The sequence below is a fragment of the Clytia hemisphaerica genome, unplaced genomic scaffold, assembly GCF_902728285.1.
Source record: "Clytia hemisphaerica strain Z4C2 unplaced genomic scaffold, Clytia hemisphaerica genome assembly, whole genome shotgun sequence".
In the NCBI taxonomy this organism is placed as follows: domain Eukaryota; kingdom Metazoa; phylum Cnidaria; class Hydrozoa; order Leptothecata; family Clytiidae; genus Clytia; species Clytia hemisphaerica.
The window spans coordinates 345336-358470 of record NW_027103268.1 but is presented as its reverse complement, the minus strand read 5'-3'; the positions used below and the strand labels follow the sequence as shown (position 1 = coordinate 358470).

At 34.1% G+C, this 13135-nt stretch overlaps 1 protein-coding gene across 1 annotated transcript; it reads left to right on the top strand.

Moving 5' to 3' along the window:
* Positions 1-2970: 2970 nt before the first annotated feature.
* Positions 2971-10905, top strand: LOC136801464 (uncharacterized). Its single transcript, XM_067058111.1, has 15 exons — positions 2971-3455; positions 4215-4326; positions 4697-4917; positions 5834-5965; positions 6246-6410; positions 6577-6713; positions 7027-7138; positions 7296-7379; positions 7945-8125; positions 8239-8328; positions 8757-8840; positions 9083-9200; positions 9536-9723; positions 10113-10297; positions 10669-10905. Exons 1-15 carry the CDS (start codon positions 2979-2981, stop codon positions 10903-10905), a joined length of 2523 nt encoding a protein of 840 aa, XP_066914212.1. The 5' UTR covers positions 2971-2978.
* The last annotated feature ends 2230 nt before the right edge of the window (positions 10906-13135 follow it).

Sequence of the window (13135 nt, the reverse complement as noted above, 5' to 3'; positions counted from 1 at the left end):
TGGGAAAAAATATCCTTCTCCAACACCGGACATCCGACTTCCTTAAGTCCGGTGTAGAAATTGTCCGGTGGTAAAAAAAATTCTCATTTTACACCGGACTTTCGCGTGTCCGGTGTTCGTTAAGTCCGGTGCGTCGGCAGGGTCCTATCCAGCCAGGGCTAATGGGTGAGATTTATTGCCTCCGGAAATATGCAAAACATATACAACTTTACACCAAGAATAGACCATTTTTCAAAGAGGCCACCCTATTGAATAATTATGTAGTCCAGCCATAAAAACAATGATACAGCCATGCATAATTACTGTATCATGCATATAATAAAATGCAGTTTTCTTTTAAAAAAACAACTTATATAATTACTTACTCCAATAAATACTGACTAACTTTTACGAATATTACATGAGCTTATTTTTTACTCATTTAAAGGAATTATACGGTGTTATATACACCCGACTCGTCTGAAACTGATGTCAGCAAAATTTTAATAAAAGAGTCCTTTCAAATTTGTAATAAATAAAAGGAAGAAAAAAATCTTGCTCCACATTTTTCTTTATTCATTACAAAAGATTCTATTAATTTCAATCTGCTGAATCAACATACATTATAACTATGTAAAAGGTAAATGGCTTTAAGAGAACAAAGAATAATTACAAGAACCCCCGTATTATTTCAATTGATTAATCAGGGTTTAGAATGATGGAGATTAGCACAAACTTCATTCCCCGCCCTTTGCGCCGCCCAAGTCTTGTATTTTCACCATCTGGGACTTCTTATTTGGATATGAAAAATTCCAAACCAAAATCTACTTTTTAGTAACAAAAAGTAAAAACTTTTTTCAACTGATGGTTGGAACGACTGGAACCAAGGAGTATTTTACTATTTCGTAACAATATGCTTTGACGACCCTGGACACCACCGTTTAGGTTAGTTCTAAAACACCGTACAAACCCATCCACGATGGATATGTATATACGGTGGTATTTTAGGCTGGATCTAAAACACCGTACAAACCCACTGTACATGGAAATTACCGGCCACCGTACAGTATATATATGGTGGGTGTGCACTGCACTGATAGACTACTCACCGTACATTGTCAATTTCCGTGTACGGTGGGATTTTGAAGGGTGAGGGTGGTCAAAATAAAATGGGTCAGGCTCAATCCACTGTACACCCACCAGACACCTCCACACAATGTACAGCAATGTCAGATGCTTTGAGGACTAATTAATATAGACCTTAATAGACATTAATTTTTCATATATACCCCCTGGTTAGATTTGCCGCTCTGGAGAAAATGAAAGTACTTTAAGCAAAACATTCAGTCTTAAATTTGTAAGGAATTTTGTTTACATATGTAATGAAAACACACAATTTTTACCAAGCTGACAGGATCAACAATAGAATCAATCAACTGATTTAAATTTGATTGTCTTTGAAACATTATTCACTACAAGTTTTTGTATACTTAACCCACATTGAGTCTTGTTCAAGTTTTTTTATGTACCTTTATTGAAATTTCCATAACAAAATTCAGCACACCAATGTGGTAAGGCCATTTTTCAGAGCATGGTATGGCTGTTTCCAAGGAAATATTAGAACATTGAAATCTTGACCCTAAACACTGTACTTGCCTAGAAAATCTGCTAAAATGCAGTGCGGAAAAGATCAATTTCAAAACAGATTGATAAAGGATTGATTTGAAACCGCCACTGCTAGGCAAGGTAGACAATAAATTATGGATTTGAATGAGTGAAATCTATCCATACCAGTGGGGTCAGTAGTAAAATCTCAGACATACATGTGTAGTTAAAGGATTTTTACAGATTTTTTATTTTTACATACACCACCCAGATTCTTGGAAGAGGTATTTTACTACTATGGTAGTAAAATATTTTGGGACATCTTTGACATAGAGACCACTTATTTTTTGGATGCTTTTTGCACCAACTTTACGAACAAAGCTAGAAAATCATCAATTTTGTGACACATTTTGCACTTAGTGCAAAAATTATTGTTTTTCCCCCAGAATTAACGTCTTTTTATTTTGACAAAATATTTTGAATTTTTTTTTGCGGCGAACAAATATCCAATATTTTTTTTTTTCAAACTACAAAAATTTTCAGATTTTTTCAGTAAAATTATCCCATAAAACAAAGAGTAACAAAAATTAACTAAAATTTAAAAATTATACCACATTTTACTACCAATGTATATATTAATTTTTTTGAAAATTTACACATACATACCACCTGTTTTGGTATTTTATTACCCTGGGTAGTAAAAACTTGTTTTCCATTTTTTGTCACACCACCACAGTAGTAAACGTCGTAATGTCTGAGATTTTACTACTGACCCCCCTGTCCATACATGTATTATATAGAAAGTTGTCTTAAAATTTCTGGCCAAAATATGCAAAAATATGATCATGGAATGGAACCCCCCCGCCTAAGTGGGGGAGCTACACCTAAAATTTGCATGGTAGCTGTTTGTTTTTCCTGACAGGTGGGGGTGCATTATTTTATGTAACTCTCGGGGCTAAATAACACTTCCTAAATATTTTTCTTTACTGTTGGTTTTTAATTTCTCTAAACCTACTACTAATTTACTTTACTGTTTATTTACTGTTTATTTACTTGTGTTTTCATTGACTAAATGGTAAAAATTCACATTGAAAAGAAATTATTCATCAAAAATTTCCCCCCTATTATACTGGGACCTAAAGTTTTATCAAGCTGGGGGGACCTTTTTCTCAGGGGGGACCTAAATTTGGCGGAGGGACCTAAAACCCCAGTCGGAGCCATGTTTACCCCAATTTTAGTACACTGGTAATAAAATCATAATTAAAAATCGTCTCGAAATTCAGAGAAAAAACATGTCACCTTGCAAAACTAAAACCATGAGTTTAATTCTAGCCAAGTTTGTTGAAATATTAAAATAAATATATTTTACTTTTAGATTCTGTAATATTTTATTAATGGTATTTCCTGCTAGAAAAGGTTCAACTTATAAAGTTGCCAGCACTTGGGTTTCTAACAAAAGAAGAAAAACTAGATTAAAAGGTCCGCCAAAATATAATCAGCGATCAAATGCAAAAGATATTCCCTCAACTTCCTCTTCATATCAAACCAATGTACCTCACGAAAGAGACAACTTTACAAGCATGCTGTCTGACAATGAAGTTGACACACCTGATATGGAACAGCAGAAAAAGGGCAGATACGAACTCGGAAAAAAAAAGGAGCTAGGACATTGGGATAGATATAATACCGAATTTTTAAAATTGTATGCACAAAAGCTGGACTTTGCCCCAGAATGTTGCTGTTTTTGCGAAGAAGTCTTTCCTGCTGGTTACATATGGTGTAAATCATGTGGACCAATTACTTATTATTGTTATGATTGTGCTACAAAAATTCATCAAAATATCCCTTTTCACAATTTACTTGAAGTAAAGGTCATTATCTTTTTCTTCTTTTTGGATTTATATTCTATCTTTAATGTTATTTAACCTTAATAGTAGTTAAGTAAAAGCTTACTTTTTCATTCTAGTTTTAATTTGATATTGGAAGTATCAGTGATCGAAATAGCAGTCGGTTATTGGTTAAAACCGACCAAAAATAAGAGTCACCAACCTGAAAATTTTCAGATTTTGAGAAAATAACTGGACCAATATTGCTCGGTAAATGGTAATCCAGTTACCTTGAGAATCCATTAATTTCTATTGAGAATTTCTACTATTCTTGCATTTTGAGCAAACTAATTTCAACTGTTTCGAGGTATTTCGGCAAAATTCGACAAAATTTTTAGGATTTTCCTACTCATTAAATTCGTTCTCTTCAAAGTAAGCTTTTATAATATCTCAGCAGATTGATGTAAAAATAAGATGATTTTCAGGCAACTAGAAGGGGCAAATTTTCAAATATTCTGGCCCTCAGGGCGAACTATGGTTGCCCTTTAGGTGACATTTGAACATTTATGATTTACTAATATTTTAGTGGAAGAAAAAAGCTTATTTCGAACACTGAAGAATTCAAGAAAATGTTAAAAAGGATCTAACAATATCTTTAAAATTTCTCTTGAACCTTTGAAATATTCAACAAATCATATTTTCAGGAAAAAGTGCTTGTGAAAACATTAATTAGTTCAATTTATTCAATCGGAACAAAACCAAAGCAAATTGAGCTATGTAAAATAATTTCTTCTTTCATTTTAGGTTGATGGGACTGTTGAACCGTTCAAAGTTGCTTCTGTACTCTCAACCAGTCAACATACACTGAAGTGTACTACATCATACTCAAGAATTCTTACAGTGATTTCAGAAACAGGTAATAATGAAGTTTTAGTTTTGTGGTATTGTCATTTGTTGAGTCTTTATTGCCTTCGCCATGTCCTAAGTCATATTATTATTTGCATAATAATAATAGCTCTTAGTATATTTTCCTTATGGAAGCAGTAAGGCCCAATCAATCATGTACTTTTCTTGTTCGTTTTTTTTAACTTTTAAATCCTTCATTGATTTTATCCATTGAGAAGTGCACCTTCACTATTTCCTTCAATTCGATGGAGTGGGAGCGTTAAGGTTTTTATGTAATTTTTTCTGAAGATTGAAAATACTTTAAACCGCCTTATTAGATAATCCTATGGTGTTTTGGAATAAATGATTGATTTGATTGTTGTTAAACTTCTTTTCAATAGGCGCACACAATCAATGTCTCGTTCATTTCTGTGGATGCAAAGATGAATTCACTTCACTATTACATCTTGATCTATGGCCGGTGACACCAATTAAGCCCAACACTGTTGTCTCAATCAACCTGATGCACCTGTTTGTTGCCCTCCAGCTTGAAAGTAAAATCTCTTTCGCCTCTTTTTGTGAGGGTCTGTCATGGAAAACTGGAGTAATTGACCTCGATTTGGTAAGGTTTTACTCATTTCTCTATACATAATGTTTATGTCAATTCATTCTTTCCTGAAAGTTAGGGTCAGATTCTAATGAAGAAAAACGGATAAATCTTCTAGATAACTAATCGTCTTCATTACATCATTCTATTTCCATGGCACTTTTTAACAGAGGTTACTCAAATTAGTTTATGAAGAGCAACTATCCAATATATATCGAAAGAAAGTCTCCATCAGTATCTTCAAGTACCTTCTGTAAAACAGCGTTTATAAAAAAACGAGACCTGAAGTTTTACCCTATTCGTACTAGGGGGGGGCTCTTTCTGTTCGGAGGTCAAACTATTGCTAATAGCTCCTGAAATAATAGAGCTTTTGCCGTGAAATTTTCTGTAAATTCCTAACTTTTATTTAGCTTCAAAATAAAAAAAAATTTGACACCTAAATATTTTCACACCTTGAGCATGATGACATTTCTGACAGTAAGGTGTCACAAAAATTGACACTTTTCCAATACAAATTTATTTTCATTGTCAAATATATCGTTTAAACCGTAATTTATTGAATATTTAGGATAAAATAAGCATTTTAAACTCAGGCAACTTTTTTCTAAAGCCTTTGTTGGAATACAATAGCTATTTATAAGAACAAAGGAAATTTTCGGTTTTTGCTCACTTTGGGCATGATGAGTGACGTCATCAAAAAAATTTTTTGTCAAAAGTTACCTTACGTCACAAGGATATTGTGTGCCAAATTTCATCCAAAAAGACCCACTAGATCAAAAGTTAAGGGGTGGTACAGGAAAAGCCCCCCCCTAGTTCTGAACCGCCCCTAAAAGCCTAGTATGAATAGGGTTAAGGCAGCAAGAATTTAGGGAGTGTCGTCATATCAGCTTATATTTCCCTTAATTAGATGCTTTGTACTGTTCCTTTATAGAAAAGATTTCTCAACCGCATGTGGCAAACTGATTCTTTGGATCAGTTCAGAAATTTTCGCCGGCAACTGATCAATCTCAAAACCGTTTGTTCTGACTATCATGGGCTAGAAAAGTGTGCATCATGTCCTACGGTAGAGGGGTTTCTTCGTTTTAATTTTTAGGGTGAATTAGCGATTTATTTTAGAGCATTTTAAGAAATGATATTTTACAATTGCATCAAATGACTAGCTGGCTTAACAGGAAAAGCATTAAAAGTCTTTAAAAAAAACTGCTGACAGATTTCCTCTCTTTGATATTTAATAGCCAGTTGAAAAAAATGAAGGAAGGATGGAATGACGGATCCTTAAAAAATTCAATTTGATTCGAACATGAGCCTAATGTAAATTACATACATTTTACTTTCTTTTACAGGAGAGCGGCAGTGTATTTTACTGTTTTGATGCAAATTTTGGTCTGGTATTGAAAAATTCTTCCTCTAAGTCAAAGAGACTGGCAACAAGATCGGACAACCTGTTTTTCTTGGATGAAGAAGTGAAGACATTCATGGATGGCTATGATGACTCTCTAAAGACAAAGGTAAGTATCGTGCAGAAGTTTTTCTCAGTGGAAATATATAAAATCAACTCAATTTTTAATTACATCTGCAGTATGATGTAGTATCTTTAGTATTTCGATCAAGTGTCAAGTATTGCAGTCTTGTTTACTATTTTAAAATGCTGAAAGTTCATCACTTTCTTTCAAGGATTGTAGTAATTTCCAAGCTGGTAACAACCTGCGTTCAAAAAGGAAGACCAACAAGCTCAGCGTTACTGGCATATTTGGAATGTCTTGTCGACATGAATTCCCCAAGCTGTTTCTGAACATGAGACATGGTGAAAGGTATTTTATATTCAATATGGTATACTGATCACAGCGAAGGAAGGTCATTAAAATTTATTTGATAAATTGATAAATTGTGAAGAATGATTATTATTTTATTCTAGAGCAATATGAATAAAATTCAATGAAAGATCTGTCATCTCTATCTCTTACAAAAAATATGCTACCTTGTGAATCATGAAATAAACCTTTGATATAATGACGAAGTCTAACTTTGCGAAAGAGTGAAAATGAGCTAAGAGAGAATGTCATAATATTTATTTATTATTCACTATGCCATAAAGTTTATTTCCTTTGATTTTCAACTGATTAGATTGGGCTATGCAGTGATGATACTTGATCAAATATTGAAGGATGTAAAAGACAAAGATTTGAGTGTTCACATCATATATGATATTGCTTGTGTACTAAAAGCCCATTTGCAGGTATTTCTTTTTACTCATCGTCACAGTAATGTCAATGCCCCTAGATCTCTTTGAATAAATTTAGAAATTAGGGCCTCAAAATTTCGTAGAGAAAAACCTTTTAGAAGTCAAATTTAATAACAGATATCTATACTAATGATTCATTTCTTCTTTTCAGAAAAAGAAAACTTATACCAAATACAAAAATTTTAAATTCGGAATTCCAGTTTTTCATTCCTATGGTCACAGGGGAGATTGTCAGGTAAATGTTTATCATGTTCTTCGTTTCATCGTTAATCTTTTTTCACGAAAGTCATAACCCAAGACCCTATATGGAATTTAAGCCCATTCATTCGCTTTCATGATTTCAAAATAGATTTTCTTAAAGAAAGAGGAAAGTTATCAAAGTGGGGTTAGGTCATCTACAAAGGAGAGGGTTTCAGCAAAGTTCTTTCATAGTGTGAACTTTTTCTAAAGGGAGGGGTAGAGCCTTCAAAAAAAGGGAGGGGTAGGAAAAATGCTTAATAAAGGGAGGGGTAAGATAGCTTGCCTGCAGATAGCTTCTAGGATTTTAGGAAAAACCTCTAAATTTTTCGGTGTATTTATTTTCTTAACACAAGTTATGCCAATATGAAATCTCGAAAAATGGAACTTTTCAGGGACTTTTCACACTTTTTCCTATTGTTTTCAAGCAAAGGTTCAAAATTTCAAAGTGGTATAACTTGAGTTGGGAAAATAAGTACTCCGAAAAATTTAGAAATTTTTCCTAAAATCCTAGAAGCTATCTATAGGCAAAATATCTCAAACCATCTGATTATCCCTTTAAGGTTAAGAATTCAATTAGAAGACTGGATTCTTTTGGCCTAATGGACGGGGAGTTGATGGAGAGACTTTGGTCCTACCTTCGCTCATTTTCAAAAGTTACCAAAGAAATGACTCCGGCTCATCGCATGGATCTTTTGAGTGACGCACTGATGCACTTTGGCTCAAAGAAAATGGGAAACATCGGTGAGTGGTTTCCCATGTAAATCTTGTGATCTATAACCTTTCAAGTCGTTTGCTGACCAGTGCTAAGGGTTTTTGAGGTTTTTTATTTTTCTAGTTTCATGTTTTTTTTTTAGGTAAACATTTGGTATTTTTGCATCAAAAAGCAAACGAAACAATTAAATCGTGTGAATCAGAGATCCAATCCCTATGCTCAAATTTATCTGGTATGTAAACCTCGTAACTATGAAAATACTTCCATGACAAAATAAAGTTTTGTGTAAAGTTATTGTTTTTTAGCCTTGAGAAGATTGAACCTTTTTAGTTGAAATAGTTTTTCATTGTACTTTAATCGGATTAAATTTAGCGATTCATTGGTTTGAAAAATTTCGCGTGGATTTAATTTCACGAACGAGCCTGAAAATAGCTGAAAATGGCCATTTTTGGGTACAGATGGACACCCAAAAAGTGACTTAGCGATTTGGGTACAAATAGTCACCCAAAAAGCGATTAAAAAATTTTGCTTGTATTTAATTTCGCGAGTCAGTAATCTCACACGTTTTCGCGAAATGGCAAAAATTCGCAAAATCGCAATATTTAATCTCGCGAAAATTAATCCGATTAAAGTACTGGGTACCTACATCTTATCTCATAGTTGACGTCAATGAAGATGTGTTGAAGTCTTGGAAAAGAGAAGAAGACGATGCCGTTAGTCATAAAGTAGAAGAAAAACAAAGAGGTTACATCCCCTTTATCTTTCTCAATTTATTTCGATTCGCTACCTAAATCTAAGTATAAAACGATGACGTGCTTCTACCTCAGTTCGAATTGAGCGCTATGGAACAGAGAAGTATTTGATTTTTCTTTCTGCATCTCGAAACTGATTCCTTCTAAACTTTACAGAATCGGACATTACGATGGTAGGGTTGTCTTGATTCGACGTTACTTTTTCATTCTAATACTAAAACCAATTCGTCTTAGATTCTGGGTGGAAGGAGTTGTATTATCTTAAACTGAAAGATTACTACAAAGAGTCTGCATTGGTTTTAATAAGTGAAAAAGTCAATGACGCTGTTCTGCATCAACGTAAGGCAAACAGGTAATATTTCCCATTTGCCTTTCTAAAAGTATTTTTCTATAACATTTCAACTTTGACCACGATGATTATTTGACCTTTCTTAACCCTATTAAATCCAAGCTTTTTTAGTGTAGTAGACTCAAGGGGGATACCACCAGGTGTGAAAAACTTCTGATCTAGAAGTAAAGCGACCGTGACCGTGAAATTTTGTAGGAATGGACCCTACGATTAGAGGTACTCAAGGAAAAAATGAAGTTGCAGAGCCTTTTTTGTGGAGCTATCAATAAAAAATCGCACACCCGGAGGATTCCACCCCCTTGGAGTAATTAGAGTTAAAAGAATTGTCTTTTTTATAGACTTCAAGGCTCGTTAACGTCATTTGAAAAGAAGCACAGCATTGTTAAAAGATGGTCAACTGCAGATGCTGACTTTCGAAGCGAACATGCGAAATATTTATCTGACAAATGCAACGAGACTGTGTCCACTCTATACAGCAGGTGTTCAGAAAGGTTGATGTTGTTAGCACTAAAAAAACGATACGCAGGTAAATCACTGGCCTAAAATTTCGTCAATTTAAAATTATGTCCGGTTTGAATTCCGTGTAGGAATTTTTCTCTAAGATTTTTAATGTTTAAACGGCGGAGCATTTCAGCATTGGAATTACTTCAACTAAGTAATGTTACTTTGTATTCTTTCATTATTTGAAACAGCACTCCGGCGAACGAATTAAGAAACAGAAACTCTTAAACTTTCAGTTAAACACATGACAAGACTTTTTGAAATCTTGTGACAATGGTCCATGGGATGGGTGGTAAGATTATTTAAGGAACCAAGAAAATATTCAAAGCTCACATACCAAACAATTTTCAAAGATGAGGTATTATCATTCAAATAAGTTTTTCATATTATTGTGTTTTTATATTTTTATTTTAGATGGATCTTCAATCGCTGAAAGACTTTCCAAACAGATTAATAAAGTTTGCAAGGAAATCAAAAATCTATTGGCAAGTTACAATTCTATGAATCACGAAATGTCTTCTGGATTTAAAAATGTGGAGTACATTGAGGCTCTAAATGTAAAATCATCGATGTATAACGCTGTCAACTTTGTTTTTCAGGTAGCGAATGTTTTTTTTTCAGCTTCTCTTGGTGAACTTATTAAATAGGATATATCCGGGGGCACTCAATCTGAAAACGACCATACATTCGACCAAAAATTTGACTTTCAAATTCAGACCCTTACAGTGCATTCAAAAGTTGGTCGAAAATTGTCAAAAACAGACTAAAGATTGATACTTACAGTGCACTTTATTCAAATTTCAATTTAGTCTAGACTTTGCTATGAGCTTAGGAATCACATTTACCTGGGTACGTTAATTTGGACATGAAATTAAACATAATATTTTTACATTTAGGTTGGGTCGATCACGTATGGTAATATCTTATATAAGTATCATTATAATATCAGTATTATTTTTTTTATTTTCAGAGACAAAGTTCGAACGTTCCAACCATTGTGATTAAATCACTAGTCCAATTTTATGTTCGCAAACAAAGGGCAATGGAAGAAGTACTAATCATCAGACAAGAGATGGAAGATACAATCTGCTATTGGAAACAACAATTAAGCATATTAATCAATCAGACTGCCGTAGAAAAAACTGTTGGAATACAGTTTATTTTACATGAAGAGTTTCTAATGTCAAAAGCTTTATTGCAGAGTTAGAAAGACTTTTCGCATTGTATTGAATCCGAACGTCGATATCAACGATATCAATGACGATATTTGGAAACCCGCTGAACCCAAAGAGGACATAACCGAATCACAGCACGAAAAAGATATAATGACGAATGCAGAAAGTTTTTTTGAAACTGATGAATTCTCGAGTGAAGATGAATTGACTGACGTCTCGATTTCTTCTGATGATGAAAACACAAATCATTCCGATATAGATACAAGTAATTTGTTTTATATTTAGTTTATACATTACTTTTTCAGCTTTGGAGGCTCTGAAAATTGATTACCTTAAGGGAACTTATTTTGGCGGGAACTAATTTTGGTGAATTTGGCGAATTTAGACAAAACTCGCGAAAAGTTAGTTCCCATCAAAATTAAATTTTTGGTCACTCGCCAAAATGAATTCTCGCCAAAATTAAATAATAAAAATTAAATAAACTAGTGGCCGCATATAGCAGTGCCTATAGACCAAGAGTAAGGCCTAAAAGCCTGGAGCTGTATATTATGTAGACTAATTGATTTTTGATGATTCTTCAAGAATACTTCAGTTTGAGCTAAGCTATTGTCGACTATGCCTTTGATAATACCTGCACCGATGTGTACAAATCATAATCAGTCGAGACAATGCATAAAAGAAAAATAGACTTTTTTATACATTCTAGTTATAAATTATATCCCAAATTTGTACGTAGATTTTTAGATTTTTACAACTGTACAGTGTTTAAAAAGCCATATAAAAATAAAAAAAACTAGCATTTAAAGCTGGAAATACAGCAGAGATATAAGTTCATGAATCGTACAATGATTCAACAAGTTTGTCACTTGTTGGCTGTAACATTTTATTTTTGTTGAATTTAAATCTCAGGTGTAAATTTTATATCTTTGTTTCCTATGAAAAAACGCTTACATACCTCTCCCTTCCCGCTAAAATATTGCTTCGAGATACACAGCGATATTAGGCTTGACCTTCTTCCCGCTAAAATATTGCTTCGAGATCGACAGCGATGTAATCATCTATGTATGATACGTGTCGCAGTTGGTTTGGAGCGATATTAGGCTTGACCTTCTTCCCGCTAAAATATTGCTTCGAGATCGACAGCGATGTAATCATCTATGTATGATACGTGTCGCAGTTGGTTTTGGAGCGATATTAGGCTTGACCTTCTTCCCGCTAAAATATTGCTTCGAGATCGACAGCGATGTAATCATCTATGTGATACGTGTCGCAGTTGGTTTGGAGCGATATTAGGCTTGACCTTCTTCCCGCTATAATATTGCTTCGAGATCGACAGCGATGTAATCATCTATCTATGATACGTGTCGCAGTTGGTTTTGGAGCGATATTAAGCTTGACCTTTTTCCCGCTATAATATTGCTTCGAGATTGACAGCGATGTAATCATCTATGTATGATACGTGTCGCAGTTGGTTTTGGAGCGATACAAGGCTTAACCTTCTTCCCGCCCTGATATTGCCACGAATTTTACAGCTATCCTTTGGTAGGGGTGGGTGGACTGAGCAGGAGGGGTTGGTACTCTGGGAGAAAATCCTTTAATGGGGTTGTCATCTTTAAGTTAATTTGGGGTGATTTGCGTTAGGAAAATGCAGGTTTTGACAGTTTTTCAGCAAAATTTCATAAAATTGATGGGTCGTCATAAAGTTAAGGTGATTTTTTCCGAAAAACTGCGAAATGACCAACCTTACAATCAAGCACAAAAGGGTAAAGATGCGTATCATCAAGGGTTTCAGGTATTAAAACTTAAGACGCACTGAACCGATTCCCAGACCTGAAAGTTCAAAAGAACTGCTCTTAAATTTTCGGACTTCTATCTAAATTCAAGCTGATTGCATAGAATAAAAGAATTATCATAAGTAAACCCCTTTAAAATCTGCATGACAACCAAGCTCTGCCTCGGTTGAAGCAATATGTGCTGATTTCACTTCTCCCTTGTAGTGGGGCCATCGATCGAGAAACGGTTCTTTCAATAGCTCGGTAATAATGTTAATGAAAAGAATTCAATTTTGTTCAACTTAATGCATGTCTCAAAATTACATTATCCGGCCAAGTTCCAGTCCCTAAACCATAACAAAATATTCATTTTTTGTATTTGGATGTAGAATATCGGATTCGGTGTAACATCATAATTTAAAAAGTTGAATATCTATCGAGAAGTAATAATCGAAACTTTATAAAATTTGGATCATGCATTAAGTTACCC

Coding starts and splice junctions, on each gene's coding strand:
- LOC136801464 (XM_067058111.1), top strand. CDS start 2,979: ATGGTATTTCCTGCTAGAAAAGGTTCAACTTATAAAGTTGCCAGCACT. Junction 3,456..4,214: donor ACAATTTACTTGAAGTAAAG/GTCATTATCTTT, acceptor CTTTCATTTTAG/GTTGATGGGACTGTTGAACC. Junction 8,329..8,756: donor CCTATGCTCAAATTTATCTG/GTATGTAAACCT, acceptor CTTATCTCATAG/TTGACGTCAATGAAGATGTG.